The sequence below is a fragment of the Triticum urartu genome, chromosome 3A (genome assembly GCF_056163025.1).
Source record: "Triticum urartu cultivar PI428250 chromosome 3A, HENAU_Tu73, whole genome shotgun sequence".
Lineage (NCBI taxonomy): Eukaryota > Viridiplantae > Streptophyta > Magnoliopsida > Poales > Poaceae > Triticum > Triticum urartu.
In genome coordinates, this window is record NC_141875.1 from 507,232,894 (window position 1) to 507,252,024 (window position 19,131).

A 19,131-nucleotide genomic window follows, 5' to 3' on the forward strand; every position below is an offset into this window, starting at 1 on the left:
ACTTCACAGATGATTTGAGCAGATATGGGTATATCTACTTGATGAAACATAAGTCTGAAACATTTGAAAAGTTCAAAGAATTTCAGAGTGAAGTGAAAAACATCGTGACAAGAAAATAAAGTTTCTACGATCTGATCGGGGAGACAAATATTTGAGTTACGAGTTTGGTCTTCAATTAAAACAATGTGGAATAGTTTCACAAACTCATGCCACCTGGAACACCGCAGCATAATGGTGTGTCTGAATGTCATAACCGTACTTTATTAGATATGGTGCGATCTATGATGTCTCTTACCGATCTACCACTATCGTTTTGGGGTTATGCATTAGAGACAGCTGCATTCACGTTAAATAGGGCACCATCTAAGTCCGTTGAGACGACACAATCTGAACTGTGGTTTGGCAAGAAACCAAAGTTGTCGTTTCTTAAAGTTTGGGACTGCGATGCTTATGTGAAAAAGTTCCAACATGGTAAGCTCGAACCCAAATCGGAGAAGTAAATCTTCATAGGATATCCAAAGGAAACTATTGGATACACCTTCTATCACAGATCTGAAGGCAAGACTTTTTTTGCTAAATTCGGAAACTTTCTAGAGAAGGAGTTTCTCTCGAAAGAAGTGAGTGGGAGGAAAGTAAAAAAACTTGATAAGGTAATTGTACCTTCTCCCTTATTGGAAAGTAGTTCATCATAGAAATCTGTTCCTGTGACTACTACACCAATTAGTGAGGAAGCTAATGATGATGATCATGTATTTTCAGATCAAGTTACTACCAAATCTCGTAGGTAAACCAGAGTGAGATCCGCACCAGAGTGGTACGGTAATCCTGTTCTGGAAGTCATGTTACTAGACCATGACGAACTTGCGAACTATGAGGAAGCGATGATGAGCCCAGATTCCGCGAAATGGTTTGAGGCCATGAAATCTGAGATATGATCCATGTATGAGAACAAAGTATGGACTTTGATGGATTTGCTCGATGATCGGCAAGCCATAGAAAATAAATGGATCTTCAAGAGGAAGACGGACGCTGATAGTAGTGTTACTATCTATAAAGCTAGAATTGTCGCAAAAGGTTTTCGACAAAGTTCAAGGTGTTGACTATGATGAGAGTTTCTCACTCGTATCTATGCTTAAGTCTGTCCGAATCATGTTAGCAATTGCCGCATTTTATGAAATCTGGCAAATGGATAAACAAAACTGCATTCCTTAATAGATTTATTAAAGAAGAGTTGTATATGATACAACCAGAAGGTTTTGTCAATCCTAAAGGTGCTAACAAAATATGCAAGCTCCAGCGATCCATCTATGGACTGGTGCAAGCATCTCGGAGTTGGAATATACGCTTTGATAAGTTGATCAAAGCATATAAATTTTATACAGACTTGCGGTGAACCCTGTATTTACAAGAAAGTGAGTGGGAGCACTACATCATTTCTGATAAGTATATGTGTATGACATATTGTTAATCGGAAATAATGTAGAATTATTCTGCAAAGCATAAAGGAGTGTTTGAAAGGAGTTTTTCAAAGAAAGACCTCGGTAAAGCTGCTTACATATTGAGTATCAAGATCTATAGAGATAGATCAAGACGCTTGATAAGTTTTTCAATGAGTACATACCTCGACAAGATTTTGAAGTAGTTCAAAATGGAACAGTCAAAGAAAAAGTTTCTTGTCTGTGTTACAAGGTGTGAAGTTGATTAAGACTCAAAGTCCGACCACGACAGAAGATAGAAAGAGAATGAAAGTCATTCCCTATGCCTCAGCCATAGGTTCTATAAAGTATGCCATGCTGTGTACCAGATCTATTGTATACCCTAAACTATGTTAAGCAAGGGAGTACAATAGTGATCTAAGAGTAGATCACTGGACAGCGGTCAAAATTATCCTTAGTGGAATAAGGAAATATTTCTCAATTATGGAGGTGACAAAAAGGTTCGTCGTAAAAAGTTACGTCGATGCAAGTTTTGACACAGATCTGGATGACTCTAAGTCTCGATCTAGATACATATTGAAAGTGGGAGCAATAAGCTAGAGTAGCTCCGTGCAGAGCATTGTTGACATAGAAATTCGCAAAATACTTACGGATCTGAATGTGGCAGACCCGTTGACTAAAATTATCTCACAAGCAAAACATGATCACACCTTAGTACTCTTTGGGTGTTAATCACATAGAGATGTGAACTAGATTACTGACTCTAGTAAACCCTTTTGGGTGTTGATCACATATCGATGTGAACTATGGGTGTTAATCACATGGTGATGTGAACTATTGCTGTTAAATCACATGGCGATGTGAACTAGATTATTGACTCTAGTGCAAGTGGGAGACTGAAGGAAATATGCCCTAGAGGCAATAATAAAGTTATTATTTATTTCCTTATATCATGATAAATGTTTATTATTCATGCTAGAATTGTATTAACCGGAAACATAATACTTGTGTGAATACATAGACAAACAAAGTGTCACTAGTATGCCTCTACTTGACTAGCTCATTAATCGAAGATGGTTATGTTTCCTAACCATAAACAAAAGAGTTGTTATTTGATTAACGGGATCACATCATTAGGAGAATGATGTGATTGACATGACCCATTCCATTAGCTTAGCACCCGATCGTTTAGTATGTTGCTACTGCTTTCTTCATGACTTATACATGTTCCTATGACTATGAGATTATGCAACTCCCGTTTGCCGGAGGAACACTTTGTGTGCTACCAAATGTCACAACGTAACTGGGTGATTATAAAGGTGCTCTACAGGTGTCTCCAAAGGTACATGTTGTGTTGGCGTATTTCGAGATTAGGATTTGTCACTCCGATTGTCGGAGAGGTATCTCTGGGCCCTTTGGTAATGCACATCACTTAAGCCTTGCAAGCATTGCAACTAATGAGTTAGTTGCGGGATGATGTATTACGGAACGAGTAAAGAGACTTACCGGTAACGAGATTGAACTAGGTATTGGATACCGACGATCGAATCTCAGACAAGTAACATACTGATGACAAAGGGAACAACGTATGTTGTTATGCGGTCTGACCGATAAAGATCTTCATAGAATATGTAGGAGCCAATATGGGCATCCAGGTCCCGCTATTGGTTATTGACCGGAGACGTGTCTCGGTCATGTCTACATTGTTCTCGAACCCGTAGGGTCCGCACGCTTAAGGTTACGATGACAGTTATACTATGAGTTTATGCATTTTGATGTACCGAAGGTTGTTCGGAGTCCCGGATGTGATAACGGACATGACGAGGAGTCTCGAAATGGTCGATACATAAAGATTGATATATTGGAAGCCTATGTTTGGATATCGGAAGTGTTCCGGGTGAAATCGGGATTTTACCGGAGTACCGGGAGGTTACCGGAACCCCCCGGGAGCTATATGGGCCTTAATGGGCCATAGTGGAAGAAGAGGAGAGGCTGCCAGGGCTTGGGCCGCGCGCCCCTCCCCCTAGTCCGAATAGGACAAGGAGAGAGGGGGTCGGCGCCCTCCTCCTTCTCTCTCTCTCTCTCTCTCTCTCTCTCTCTCTCTCTCTCTCTCTCTCTCTCTCTCTCTTTCCACATCATGAATCCTATTCCAACAAGGATTGGGGGAGAAGTCCTACTCCCGGAGGGAGTAGGACTCCTCCTGGCGCGCCATATGTGGCCGGCCGGCCTCCCCCTCTTGGTCCTTTATATACGGAGGCAGGGGCACCCCAGAGAGACACAAGTTGATCCACGTGATCATATTCTTAGCCGTGTGCGGTGCCCCCTTCCACCATAGTCCTCGATAATATTGTAGCGGAGTTTAGGCGAAGCCCTGCTGCAGTAGTACATCAAGATCGTCACCACGCCGTCGTGCTGACGGAACTCTTCCCCGACACTTTGCTGGATCGGAGTCCGGGGATCGTCATCGAGCTGAACGTGTGCTAGAACTCGGAGGTGCCGTAGTTTCGGTGCTTGATCGGTCGGACCGTGGAGACGTACGACTACATCAACCAAACGCTTCCGTTGTCGATCTACAAGGTACGTAGATCATACTCTCCCCTCTCGTTGCTATGCATCACCATGATCTTGCGTGTGCGTAGGGAAATTTTTCAAATTACTACGTAACCCAACACTAACCGCTTTGAGGAGCGCGAACATGAGAAGAGCGGCAAGTCCGCTAATGTTGTCATCGGTGATACTGATATGAAGGAATCAGGGTACGGTATTTTTCCTACCATCCTTTCAGTATTTCAATCCCCTGATTGGTTAATTGACACCGGTGCCAATGTACATGTTTGTGTTGACGCCTCCATGTTTTCTTCTTACCAGGCAACAGGGACTTCACCCATGCTGATGGGGAAGGGGTCACATGCCATCGTTCGAGGTGTTGGTACGGTCGATCTGAAGTTTACTTCGGGGAAGACTGTGCGTCTGAAGAACGTTCATCATGTGCCATCCATCAATAAAAATCTCGTTAGCGGTTCCCGTTTATGTCGAGATGGTTTTAAGTTGGTTTTCGAATCCAATAAAGTTGTAATTTCTAAGTGTGGACAATTTGTTGGAAAAGGCTATGAGTGCGGAGGCTTGTTCCGCCTATCTTTGTCAGATATTTGCACTAAAATTATTAATAATGTTTGCCACAATAATGAGTCTGATATTTGGCATTCACGACTCTGTCATATTAACTTTGGTTGCATGACGCAGTTAGCCAATATGAATTTAATTCCGAAAATCTCTACTGTCAAAGGCTCCAAGTGCCAAGTATGTGTGCAAGCTAAGCAACCTCGCAAGTCCGATCAGACTACAGAGGCAAGAGACTTGGCGCCACTAGAGCTTATACATTCTGATCTTTGTGAGATGAATGGCGTGTTGACAAAAGGTGGAAAGAGATACTTCATGACGTTGATTGATGACTCCACTAGATATTGTTATGTGTATCTTCTGAAATCAAAAGACGAGGCTTTGACTTTCTTTAAAAACTATAAAGCTGAGGCAGAGAACCAACTTGATCGAAAAATTAAACGGCTTAGGTCCCATCGTGGTGGAGAGTATTTTTCCAATGAATTTGATCTGTTTTGTGCGGAACATGGTATAATCCATGAAAGGACGCCTCCCTACTCACCCCAGTCAAATGGGGTAGCCGAAAGAAAGAACCGAACTCTAACTGATATGGTTAACACCATGTTAGACACTTCGGGTCTATCCAAGGAATGGTGGGGGGGAGGCGCTAATGACTGCGTGTCATGTCCTAAACCGAGTTCCCACAAAGCATAAGACCATGACTCCATTTGAGGAATGGGAAAGGAAAAGGTTGAAACTCTCTTACCTACGTACTTGGGGTTGTTTGGTGAAAGTCAATATACCAATTCCCAAGAAGCGCAAGCTTGGACCAAAAACCGTGGATTGTGTTCTTCTGGGCTATGCTTTTCATAGTATCGGCTATAGATTTTTGATAATAAAATCTGAGGTATCCGACATGCATGTTGGTACGATTATGGAATCAAATGATGCAACTTTCTTTGAGGACATATTTCCTATGAAGGATATGTCGAGTTCATCAAATCAGGAGATACCTACTCCATCTAGTGAGGAATTCACTGTAATTCCTGAACCCACCATTGCGATGGAACACGTTGAGAATCCTGTTGAGGGTAACGATTGAACTCCTATGAGGAGTAAGAGATAGAGGACTGCAAAGTCTTTTGGTGATGACTTCATTGTGTACCTCATGGATGACACACCCAGGACTATTTCAGAAGTCTATGCATCTCCTGATGTTGACTACTGGAAGGAAGCTGTACGTAGCGAGATGGATTCCATCTTACCTAACGGTACCTGGGAGATCACTGACCGTCCTTATGGGTGCAAACCTGTAGGATGTAAGTGGGTGTTCAAGAAGAAGCTTAGACCTGATGGTACGATTGAAAAGTACAAGGCACGGCTTGTGGCCAAGGGTTATACCCAAAAAGAAGGTGAAGACTTCTTTGATACTTACTCACCCATGGCTATACTGACCACAATTCGGGTGCTACTATCACTGGCTGCCTCACATGGTCTTCTCGTTCATCAAATGGACGTTAAGACGGCTTTCCTCAATGGAGAGTTGAAGGAGGAAATTTACATGGATCAGCCAGATGGTTTTGTAGTACCTGGTCAAGAAGGAAAGGTGTGCAAGTTATTAAAGTCTTTATATGGCCTTAAACAAGCTCCTAAGGAGTGGCATGAGAAGTTCGAAAGAACATTAACTGCTGCCGGCTTTGTAGTAAACGATGGTGACAAGTGCGTGTACTATCGCTATGGTGGGGGCGAAGGAGTTATTCTTTGTCTGTATGTCGACGACATATTGATCTTTGGAACCAAACTTGATTTAATCAAGGAGGTTAAGGATTTCTTATCTCGCTGTTTTGAGATGAAGGATCTAGGAGTAGCTGATGTTATCTTAAACATCAAGCTGTTGAGAGATGAGAATGGTGGGATCACACTGCTTCAGTCTCATTATGTGGAAAAGGTCTTGAGTCGTTTTGGGTATAGCGACTGCATGCCTTCTCCAACTCCATATGATGCTAGTGTGTTGCTTCGAAAGAATCGACGGATTGCTAGAGATCAACTGAGGTATTCTCAGATTATTGGCTCGCTTATGTATTTGGCGAGTGCCACGAGGCCTGACATCTCTTTTGCTGTGAGCAAGCTGAGTCGCTTTGTGTCAAAACTAGGAGATGATCATTGGCATGCGCTTGAGAGAGTTATGCGCTATTTGAAAGGCACCGCGGGCTATGGGATTCACTACACCGGGTATCCAAGGGTACTGGAGGGTTATAGTGACTCAAACTGGATATCTGATGCTGATGAGATTAAGGTCACAAGTGGTTATGTTTTTACACTTGGTGGTGGCGCTATTTCCTGGAAGTCTTGCAAGCAGACCATCTTAACAAGGTCAACTATGGAAGCAGAACTCACAACATTAGACACTGCCACTGTTGAAGTAGAGTGGCTTCGTGAACTCTTGATGGACTTACCTATGGTTGAAAAACCAATACCCTCTATCCTGATGAACTGTGATAATCAAACTGTGATTGTCAAGATAAACAGTTCTAAGGACAATATGAAGTCCTCAAGGCATGTGAAGAGGAGACTAAAATCTGTCAGAAAATTGAGGAACTCCGGAGTTATTACGTTGGATTATATCCAAACGTCGAAAAACTTGGCAGATCCCTTCACAAAGGGTCTATCACGTAATGTGATAGATAATGCATCGATGGAGATGGGTTTGAGACCCACCGCATGAGTTGTCCATAGTGGTAAACCACTCTATGTGATCGGAGATCCCGTGAAGTAGAAGTGGGAGACAAGCTGTTGGTCAGCTGGGAGGAGAGTGTCCCTATATTAATTATCCCACTCCGTGAAGATGCAATACTCTCCTGATCTGCATGGCAGGTTGATACTTATCTTAATGTGTTCCAAGTGGCTTCCTCCTCGCTCGCCTCGCCACGCCACGCCTCGTCACGACGCACCGCGGGTTGCGGGATTGAGCCGAGCCGAGGACAGAGCTATGCACGTTGTCTATGTTTTTGCTGCATGGGAAAATTAATGAGTCATTAATTAATAATTAACGGACGCGTTAATTACTGAACCGTTTTCGATTCTTTTGGATCATGACGACTCGGACGTGGGGTTTACTCCCACGACCTACCCGGCCCGCACTATATAGTCAGGCAGACGTCTACCCTAGCCGCCGCCGCTTCGTATGGTTTCTCACCACCGTTCCAGATCATTGCGCCGCCAAGCAAGTCTTCTCCATCCCTCCTTCCGGCGTGCACCGCGAGAAGGGACAGCAGGCCTCCGGAACCCCGCCTCTCGTGATCCTGTACGGGAGAGGGGCGATCAGGTTTTTGGGGAGCGCACTCGCGCGACTGCTGGCAGCGACGACTTCACGAACAACGACTTCTTCCCCGACCTCGGCAACCTCGTCCTCAACGACATGGGCGACAAAGTCAACGCCGGCGGTGCTGCACCCGCTGCACCGTATGTGATTCTATCCTTCCTGTTCGAGATCGTGTTAGAATTCATGCTTCTAGTATGTGCCCTAGATGTGATATGTTCATCTGCTATGCTAGTTCGCATGATTAGTTTAATCTCTACTGCTGTGGTCATGATTTATCTTCTGTTTATTCGGATTAAATCTCATAGTAATTTGCGCATATTTCCAACAACTCATGTCCGTTCTGCAATCAGGAAGATGAAACTCTAAACCACATACTACTTAGGTATGGCTACACATTTGCGTTGCACTTGACATACCGGCGTGGGCACCTAGTGCGACAGCTGTATTATCCGACTGGTGCCTCGGTAGAGTGAAGTAGGGTCTAAGCATCAGGACCACTCGAACAATTATCCCGCTTGGCCTTTGGGAGATGTGGAAGAATCGCAATGCGGTGGTCTTTGATGATGCTACCCCGAAGATTGCCGCAGTCATGTGCCGCGTGGAACAGGAAGGATGAACATGGTGGAATCCAGGGCTCATAGGAGGCAGTGTAGAGGAGTTGTTTGGTAGGTTGAGTAGGTGGAGCAGCCGTGAGTAGTCATTTTGTAAGCGTGTGAGTGTGAAATGGACAAGCTGTGAAGGTGTAGCATGTAATATGTAGTTGCAACATCGGTGGAAGGTTCTTTATAGCCTTTTCCCTCTGTTTACAAAATGATACGCACGCTATGCTTATACTAGTTAAAACTTAAATAATACTTACATTGTCTGTTAAAAAATTCGCAAGAAAAACCGAAGGTGCATCCACCCACACAGAAGGAGTGTTTACACACACCCCACCCAGCTAGCTCATGAACGACATTAGACTCTCTATTACAATGCTCAATAGTAATCTTCCCGAACTTTCTCGATCACCATAGAACGGTAACTTTGCCCAGTGTAGCCACAACCATAACCGCCTAATTAAATCCAATCAATCTGTAGTTGCTACGTACCACGAACCATCTGAAGAACATGCAGTGCCTCATGTTTGGTTTTGGTAATTGATGACAATCTCTATGGACTAATGGTTGCCTTGAGTTATATTTGAAGGATTTGTCCATAGGCATATCCTGAAGTCCATGTGTTGATTTCAAGGAGTTTATGTGTTGACCAAGATACCATTCAAGGAATTATCCAAATATTGATCATAGAGAAGATGTGATACAAGGTTGATCAAGACTAAGTCAAAGAGTGAATCAAGTTTATCAACATACAAAGCATACAAGATGTACTGAGAGGGATCAAGTGATCCCATGGTATGATAAGCATTGTCCATTACGCTTTGTGTACTAACCCATGGTCTACGTGAAAGTTCTATGTGGGGTTAGGTATGTTTCCATGGCCTTGCGTCAAGAGGAAGATCTCATACAACCCATGAAGGATGACATCAAGTGATGGTCCTCATCAAGGTTGCGGTACCCAAGTTCAAGTGGAGCATCACGTTGAAATCACTTGATGCTTGCCGTCCATTGTGGTGACAATGAATTTGTGAAGATGTGCCGAAGAGTGGCTCACCCATAATGGAGTATGGGAGGGTAATCAAGTAGTTTTCATCAAACCAACACAATCAAAAACAGTGATTTGGTGGGTTCGTTATCTTTTGCTTTTCCGCCTTTCTTACAAAAAGTGCGTGAAGTGTTTGTGATCAAGTCGTCCTTTACTTAATGGAACATGCTACATGTTAATTGACTTGTCTTTTGTAAAGATTGACCGGGTGACAAGCCATTGGATCTACTCACGATAGTCATTCAATCCTATGTTTGCAATATGAGTCATGTTACGTTGGGAGATTTGCAAACAAGATTCATGCTGCGTTCGTAGATTCTCAAGATGAGTGCTTTGTAACACGAGTCATGTTGCACTTAGAGATTCACAACATGACCCACGTTGCATTCAGAGGTTTGCAGCCAGATCTTTCCAACACGAGCCATGTTACCACCGCAACATATTCATCCTCGTCTTGAAGTCATCGCCATGCCAATGTCATTGTCGTTGGAAAAAATAGGCGTCATTGTTGCAATATGTCCACCCTCTCCTTGTAGTAGTTTCTGATCTCTCTGGCCTCTGTAACCCTGGTCGTCGTCGCCGTCACCATCGAAGCAGCATTGGCCCACGTCATCGCGCCCTTGGTAACTTGGCCCTCAAGCATGATCTAGAGCTGCAGTGCCCATGGCTGCCTTGCAGCATTGCCGTCGTCATCGGAAACACCCGTCACCCCTGCAACTGTGGTGGCCGTTGGCATCGCAACAATGGTGCCCGCCGCCAGCCAGCCACTGGAGCGCGACTCACAATGACGTTGCCCTGCCCCCCCTTTCCTGTCAAATTTGGAACAAAAATTTTCTATTTTTTAATTCATGAATATTTTTTAATTCGTGATTTTTCTTTCAAATTGCAAACATTTTTTAAATCATGTTTTTTAAAATTCTTGAACTTATCCAAATTCCTGTAAAATTTAAAATTGATGAACACCTTTTGAAATTCATGATTTGTTTTTGCAAGACCATTTTAATTTTTTTATATTTTTCCAATTCCGGACATTTATTAACTTCATGAATATTCTTTAAATTTATGAAATTTCTCTAAAATCCATGATCTTCTTTAAAATTAACAAAAAAAATAATAAATAGCTCAAGAAAAAAATATAATGAAGTGAAATAAGATAAGAAAAAATGTGTACACCGGCGGATTTGCTCGCAGGGACGGGCCCATGTAAGAGGACTATGTTGTGTTGAGGGGATATCTATATGATCCGATCGATTGCACAAGCGCTATAAAAAATTGGATTATGTGTAAGAAGTTGTTGATATTCAACAACTCCAATTGAAGGCTAATGATCATATGTCTGTAATGCATTGTATCGCCTAGAATAGGTCCTATTCTTCTGCCTTTTCCAGGTAGTCGATGGTTATTCACAACTACCACCTTAACACCAAAGAAGTGATCTCTCACCTTTACTTTAGGATTTAGATAGCTCAGCTGGCCTATAAAATAAATATTTTCTTAGCATGCTAATAGCGCCTGAGACAAATGTATTTATTTTGATTAGGAACCTATTCTACGGTAACCACTACAATAATCATTATTTACTTTGCGAGGACGTAGCCTCAGTTCCTTCGAAAATGACAAGATCTTTGGCGCAAGCAGAAGGGGCGACCCTCTTAGTTTTTTCCAAATCCCTCCAGCCCAGGCTTGGCCCATTTACATTTTTTCCGTTTATTTGAACTTCAAAAATCGGGCACATGTGGGATTCGATATCAGGACCTCACGTTCAAAATTAACCGTGATAATCACCTGATAAAGATCAACACCCATGGATAATCCTCAAAAAAAAAACTTCCATGGCTAACCACTGTTTTTTCGCTCTTCGTTGTATGTCAACTTGCAACAGTAAAAAGAGGACTCTGGTTTTTCTTTTTCTTTTGATTTCTTTTGGCCTGTTTTTCTTTGGTTTCTTAATATTATTTTTCGTATTTTCTTTTCACCCTTTTTTAATGCGTGAACTTTTTTCAAATCTGCGTATTTGTTTTCAAACGTTGCTAACTTTCTAGTGAACGTTTTTCAATTTGTAATGAAAATTTTCATATCTGAGTACTTTTTTCAGTTTTTTAAAATTTTGTTTAGTGATTTTTTTTCAAAATTTGTGTACATTTTTCAAATTGGCGAACCATTCTTTTCAAAGTCAATGATCATTTTTCAAATCTGGGAGCTTTTCTTGAAAATCCGTGAATTTTCTTCAAATTCATGAACTTTTTAAAATAATGATAATTTTTTTTCAAACTCGTGAACTTTTTCTTCAAAATCAATGAATTATTTCCAAAATATGTGAACTTCTGTTTAAATTCTTGATTTTTTTTCAAAATCAATGATGTTTTTTCTTTTCTGTGAATTGTTTTTCTAAATTGATGAACTTTAAACAAAAAATGAAAGTTTTATTCAAATTTGTGAACTAATCTTCAAAATCAATGATCTTTTTTCATATTTATGAACTTTTCTTCAAATTGATGAACATTTTTCAAAATACATGAACCTTTTTCAAATTCGCAAACCTTTTCGAATTCATGAACTTTGCTTAAGTTCACAAACTTTGTACTACTTCACAAACTTTTTTCATAACATATGAAGCTTTTTTTTTTACCAAATTTGGAAACTTTTAAAAAGAAAGCCAATGGATTTTTCCTAAAACATGAAACCAACAAGCAAAAGACAAGCAGAAAAAGACAATGAACAGGACTGGCCAAGCGAGCAGGGAGCAAAGTAGCAACCGATCATTTTATTAAAAAAAAAAACTCCCTCCGTTCCAAAATAGATGACCCAACTTTATACTAATTTTAGTACCCAACTTTATACTAACTTTGTACTAAAGTTAGTATAAAGTTGAGTCATCTAATTTGGAACGGAGAGAGTAGGAGTGATCGATTGAGGGGGAGTGAGCGAACAACAACTGTGATATAACGAGGTTGGGCAAGCGTAACTAGGCAAAGGCCCATGCTGACGCGCGCTATGCGCTGCTGCGCTAAATGATGCATAAGACGCCTAACAGGAGCTCTCATGAAGCAGCACTCCTTATACTGGGAGCTCCTACTCAGCACTTTGAGCATTGGTTACCTTACTGGCGCTCGCGCTCGCGATCACTTGGACAGGCCCATTAGCATGAGCACTCACTGGCTCGATCACTCGACAACAGGATTGCTCGCTCGACCGGTTCCGCTCAAAGGATACCGGTAGTTCGGTCGTTCATTGACATTTTAACTTTGTTTACCGTGGACTTCACAAAATTTGAAAAAAAATCATCGATATTTATTAGAAAGTTCACAAGTATCAAAATGTTCATTGATTGTTAAAAAAAAGTTCACAAATTTGTAATATTTCATCGAACTTGAAAAATAGATCACAAATTTGGTAAAAATCCATCATTTTTTAAATTCATCAATTTTAAAAAATGTTCACAATTTTAAAAAATACCATCTATTTAAAAATCACAATTTTTTAAAAAGTTTATCAATTTTGAAAAATTCACTAACAAAAGTTTGCAAAATCTGATAAAAGTTCATGAAATTTGAGAAAATATTCATTAAGTTAGAAAATTTCAAAAAATTTGTTAACAGTTCATGAGTTGGAAAAAAAATAAAAAAGGTAAAAATGAAAGGAAAAACAGAAAACAGAAAAGTAAAAACAAAATGAAACAGAAAAAGGAAAATAAAAAGAATAGCAAAGATATAGCAAAAACCGTGTATGACAAAACAAAATAAAAATGCCCAGAAAATCAATCTGAACCGGTGGAAAAAAAACTACGTGGGCCAGCCCATATTGGAACTAGTAGTGGAGGGGTTCTGCGCCACATAGGATTTGCTCATTGTATTGGATGTTAGGGCATCTCCATTGCAGGGGTGCTTGCGTAGACGCTTAGAAAATAAAAAAAATATTAATTATGGAACTGGCGTCCGTGTGAGAGTGTTTCTACAACGCAGGGCTCTTTGTTTTAGTGCTAACCAAATTAGTTTCCTACTAGCAAAAAAACCCGTGCGTTGCAATGGGAAAGATAATAACACACATTCTTAATCCAATAACCATGACTCAAGATCTTAATAGGCCCGCGTCTTTTAGTTTCACATGGCATCACATTTGTATTTCCTCTATACTCACACACTCGCTCAAAAAAAAGCCCGTGCATTACAATGGGAAAGAAAATAACACACACTCTTAACCCAATAACCATGACTCAAGACATTAATAGGCCCACGTCTTTTAGTTTCACATGGCATCACATTTGTGTTGCCGACAATGACCTCTGTGCTCACAAAATGAAAACACGTTTGAATGTGGTTAGTCTTAATATCTCTCCTTTTTGCGCGCGCGCACGTGTGCACACTTGCTTGGAATAAGATAAAAAGTATGTTGTTTTTTCCCGCAAGGTTTTTCATAGTTGTGTATGCATGGTTCTCGATGTTTTTTTCTCTCATTCTGGTTTTAATAGATGTTTATTTGCAATTTGAATCACCGACGGTACAAAAAAACAAACCATACACTATATATTAAGTTTGCATCAAAAATTATATTTTAGCAATATTTAACAGCTAAAAATAACTTCATATTTAGATTCTACATATTTTTTTAATCAAGTTTCATATATAACATGTTAAAATTTAAGTACGGTTTAAAACATATGAATAATCTTATTTTACATAAACTGTAGATTGATTAACCGAAACATCAAGGGGTTTTCTGTTAAAACTAAAAAAACGTCTCGGCTGACTTAAATATGGACGGCGGGTTGATTGTCTATAATGTCAGGGGGTTTTATGAGAAAATGAGAAAAACGGTTCGGTTATAACTTAAACGTGTACTGCGGGTTGATTTACAGAAAACTGAGGGGTTTATTTGTGAAATGGCGTGACGGACGATCAGAAACAATCCGTGCTTTATTAGTAGGTAAGATAAGATGTAAAAAAACATCTCTAGGGTCTGTTAAAATCGCTAGTACTTGAAAAAAAGGGATGAGGCGACCGGCGACTGAACCGGCATCGATGCCAGCCAAAAACCTGGCATCCGATGGGATTTAGTGAAAACGGCAAGGATTTAATCCATGGCGCATGGGCTAAGCGTCTCCATTGTAGATGCTCTTAGCGGAAACTAGCAGAGTCATTCAGGATCTGGATCGCAGTTGGGTTGTTTGCCCAGGCCCTGTAAAAGGGTTCTATTACAGCGGGTTTGACATATTTGAGAACACTTTTAGTGTTAGCTACTTACGATAGTCTGGTAGAATTTTTGTCAACAACCCGAAAAATTGTGTGATGGACTCACAATCATGCTGATGTTTCTGTAGTATTTGCAAATGTGTATCGGACCAAGAGAGAATTGGTGAAGCAATTTAATTGATAGAGTATTTTTACTTGACGAAGTAGATTTAGTTGTTGCGGTGGCACAAGTTCGACCTCCGCTATGACCCCTATCTCTGGATTACAATAATAAGCAGAGGCTGGTCGTGCAAGAGGTCAAGGTGATAGTGCACAAGGGCCGAACGTGACGCCCTCAACAGCACAACCCAGGAGCTTGTGCTTCGGATTACAGTCATGCCACAAATAAAAGAACCTTGTTGAATGTGTATGAACTTGCAAAAAAAGAGGGTTTATTTTAGCCATACTGATTTTTTGTTGGTCTATCGGCAGTAGTTTTTATGAAAGCCGCTCTTTCGGTATATTGGCAGTAGTTTTTATGATATATATCAACGTGCGTGTGATTTCTCGCATATTATTTGCATATTATTGTTGAGCATGCTCCTAGAGAGACAAATTTATGCTGTCCATGATTTATAGATAAGCTAGTTAGAAGTAAGGTGTGTGCAGGGTGAATGAAAGATCCATCGTAAAATATACTTTTTTTAGCAGTTGTAAAAGATACTTTGGTGCTCACTTTGCAATAAAGAGTGTAAAATAATAATATTCTGAATGTCTCGAGGAAGGGCTAGGCCTATTTTTCTGGTTGAAATTCAGTATGGTGTGGCATCAATGCATGACCGCACAGTTCTGCATCACACAACAGCGCGGCGTAAATGCACAAGTACTGACGTGTCGATTCCCCCTCCAACAGCAGCTGCACTTGATTTAGCTCTGCATTGGTGCTGGAAGTCTGGAACTACTAAATCACAGTTGCAGCTAGCAGAACGCTACGTACGTACGCAGACCAAATTCACAGGCCACATAAACACTTGTAGACACACTCTCTCTCTCTCTCTCACACACACACAACACAGAGATCACGTGCACGCAGCACACCTAATACAAGCACGACATGACATCTAACCCAGGATCAAACGAGTCAAACACGTACTTTAATTAACTGCTAGAGATCCAAGCTGGCGCGTTGTCGCCTGCCGCTGCATGCCAGTGCAGCTGGGCATCAGTCACGAACCCACGCCTAGTGCTTGGCAAGCCCCTCGTTTGCCATCTTGAAGAGCTGCGCCTGCGCGGCGGCGGCGCGATCGTCGCCGGAGCTGAGCGCGGCGCCGAACGCGTCCTTCACCTGCGCCGTGGTGAAGGGGAACCCGCTGCTGACCATGGAGTTGAGCAGCGACGCCGTGCCCTCGCGGTAGAGCGCGCCCACGCCGTCGGCGCGCGTGTTGGCCAGCGCCTCCGGCACGGTCAGGTCGTGCCCGAACGGCACCGCGGCGCTCGGGCCGAACAGCCGCACCAGCGGGCACCAGTACCCGAACAGGCCCCATATCACGCCCGGGTGCGACATCCAGTAACTGCAATGCACATGTACGTTAGGTTAGTAGTGCGTGGTGAACTAGCTAGTCATACGCATGATGCGAGGGTTTTCGGAGGTTTAACGAGCTACGTACCCGTAAGGGCCAGTGGAGAACGGTGGGGTGTTCGGGTCAAATGGCGTGGGGGTGTTCGTCGGCGGCGTCGGTACCAGCGGGGAGTAGGGTGGGCTGTTTGGGTCGAACGGCGTGGGAGTGCTTGGAGGCAACGTGCTCGAGGGAGGAGTTGTGCCAATGCAAGGCGTCGGCGAGGTGCCGGTGGACGGGCAGCGGCCACCAGGCGTGTTTGGGTCAGTGCCAGTGGATGGCGAGGGTGGGTAGTAGCCACCACCACCAGGGGTGCTCGGCGAGGTGCCGGTGGACGGGGCTGGCGGACAGTCGGCGACACCAGGAGTGGTCGGGGATGGCGGGTTGCCGCCGCCACCAGGAGTGTTCGGGTCAGTGCCGGTTGACGGTGAAGGCGGGTAGTAGCTGCCACCAGGTGTGGTCGGAGAGGTGCCGGCAGACGGCGAGGGTGGGCAGTCCCCACCACCAGGCGTGGTAGGCGCAGTGCCGCTGGCTGGCGAGGGCGGGTAGTAGCCACCGCCAGGGGTGGTAGGAGAGGTGCTGGCGGACGGCGAGGGAGGGCAGTTCCCGCCACCAGGCGCAGCGCCGCTGGCTGGCGAGGGCGGGTAGTCACCACCGCCAGGGGTGCTAGGAGAGGTGCCGGCGGACGGTGAGGGCAGGCAGTCTCCAGTCCCAGGCGTGGTTGGGGCGGTACCGGTGGACGGAGTAGGCGGGTAGTAGCCTCCACCAGGGGTAGTCGGAGAGGTGTCACTGGACGGCGCTGGCGGGGAGTCTCCAGTCCCAGGCGTGGTTGGTGCAGTGCCGCTTGACGGAGTTGGCGGGTAGTAGCCTCCACCAGGGGTGGTCGGGGAGGTGTCACTAGACGGCGCGGGCGGGGCGTCCTCGCCACCAGGCGTAGTAGGGGCGGCGCCTGTCGACGGCGAGGGCGGGCAGTCTCCAGTCCCAGGCGTGGTTGGGGCAGTTCCGCTGGACGGAGTGGGCGGGTAGTAGCCGCCACCAGGGGTGGTCGGAGAGGTGTCACTGGACGGCGCGGGCGGGGCGTCCTCGCCACCAGGCGTAGTAGGGGCGGCCCCTGTCGACGGCGAAGGCGGGTTGTAGTCTCCACCAGGTGTGGTCGGGGAGGTACCGACGGATGGTGCGGGTGGGTAGTACCCTCTTCCACCTCCTTGCGGTGGCGCCGGCGAGCAGGGCGGCGTCCCGTGGGAATCATCTGCGGGAAAAAACACGTCAAATCCCAAAAGTTCAGTACAAATATACTCCTTGTAACGGACTGGACGTGGTAAACGGTAGGTGTTATGTACGCACGATTGCAGGGCGTGGGGCTTGGTGAGTGGTTTGGGTCGGTGTTGCCTGGAGGGTAGTAGTCCTTGCGGCCACCGAAGTTCCCGCCGTCGGCGACGAGACTACGCGCCGAAGCGGCGCCGGCGGACGCCATGAGAAGACAGCAAGCCACGAACGCGGTAGCCATCGCCATCTTTCGCAAAGAGCTTCTAAGCTGAGGCTTGGGGCCTTGAAGCTCACACTCGCGGCGTGGCCCTCTTTTTATAAGCAAACCTCGCGTGCGTTTACCTCTGCACGTATACCTTACCTTGCATGCACGGTGTGCACTTGTGGCGCGCTCTGCAGCAACGCACGAGCAAATGCGTAAATGCACTATGCGTAGAGGGAACGGGGTTAGTTGGACACAGTCACGCGATGCCTGAAGAGCTAGGGTTGTGCTGTGGGTAGGCTAGCCGGCTCCATTTCTGGGATCGGTAGCAAGCTCCCGCGCAGACCGGCCGCTCCCACAAGCAAAATATGGCGTAGCCCCATTGCCTTCCAGGTGTATGGCGCATTGATGTGCACCGAGCTGAGAGTTACTGTGCTCTCTTGAGGCGTGTCAGCTTCTCGCGGTCGATGGCAACGTCGTGTCGTCGGCTCGCCGTGCTCGCGCGACGCGACGGTGCATGCATGCAGCATGGCGATGCATGGGCTTGATTTTGGGCTGCAATGCGCGCAGGCGGTGTTAATGGTGGCCCTCCTTGAATGAATGAGGGCACCACTCCAGTTCTGGCGATGCTGCGAAGCTCATCTCTGATGGACAGTCCTGAACACTACCCCCGCCTCCTTAAATTGACGGTATGCATGACTGCTGTAGGTAGCAGTAGCTCAGGAATTTAGTTCCACCTACCAACGTTGTGCATGCATAGGAGTCGCATGCAGTTCGGCGAGGCGTCGTCGAGGAGGCACGGCCATGTGTTAGTTTTGTCTTGCACACATGTGTGCACGTTCGCCTGCACACTGATATGGCACGTTCTAGTTATGTTATCCTGCATTTCTGGCTCGCTTGACGCAGCAGAAATGTGAGAAGACATCGACGAACAAAAGGTAGTACTGAAGACTAGAATTTCTCAAAACACGAGAACATTGGCGCCTTAAGAGCATCTCCAACAGACGCGTGGCGCATTAAAATAACATTTAGAACGCCGAAATAGCAATTTTTTGTGCACAGTAGAGCGCTGATTTCAGCAACCGTCGTAAAATATTATACGCGTGAGCCGCTCTAGCAGGGGCTGCAAAAAATGGCGCGCGCACCCAGCACAAACAACACTTGACACTCAAACAAAATCAAGAAGATCATACACATAAAATATAAATCAACAAAAAAAATCAATTTTATTACAAGTCAAACAAATAGTTTATCTTCCAATACAACATCAAACATACAAATCATTAGTTTTGTCGGTCATTTCATGCCCACCACTCCTCGATTAGATCATGCGTTTCGACACGTCGAATGGCATGATAGGAGGCAACAAATCGGGCCA

At 44.3% G+C, this 19,131-nt stretch overlaps 1 protein-coding gene across 1 annotated transcript; it reads right to left on the reverse strand.

The window, feature by feature from the left end:
- Positions 1–15,648: 15,648 nt before the first annotated feature.
- On the reverse strand, positions 15,649–17,908 carry LOC125546913 (uncharacterized). Its single transcript, XM_048711006.2, has 3 exons — positions 17,630–17,908; positions 16,337–17,534; positions 15,649–16,240 (listed from the first exon to the last, which is right to left on the reverse strand). Exons 1-3 carry the CDS (start codon positions 17,796–17,798, stop codon positions 15,910–15,912), a joined length of 1,698 nt encoding a protein of 565 aa, XP_048566963.2. The 5' UTR covers positions 17,799–17,908; the 3' UTR covers positions 15,649–15,909.
- Between the last annotated feature and the right edge of the window lie 1,223 nt (positions 17,909–19,131).

Coding starts and splice junctions, on each gene's coding strand:
- LOC125546913 (XM_048711006.2), bottom strand. CDS start 17,798: ATGGCGATGGCTACCGCGTTCGTGGCTTGCTGTCTTCTCATGGCGTCC. Junction 17,535..17,629: donor AAGCCCCACGCCCTGCAATC/GTGCGTACATAA, acceptor TTTTTCCCGCAG/ATGATTCCCACGGGACGCCG. Junction 16,241..16,336: donor TTCTCCACTGGCCCTTACGG/GTACGTAGCTCG, acceptor TGTGCATTGCAG/TTACTGGATGTCGCACCCGG.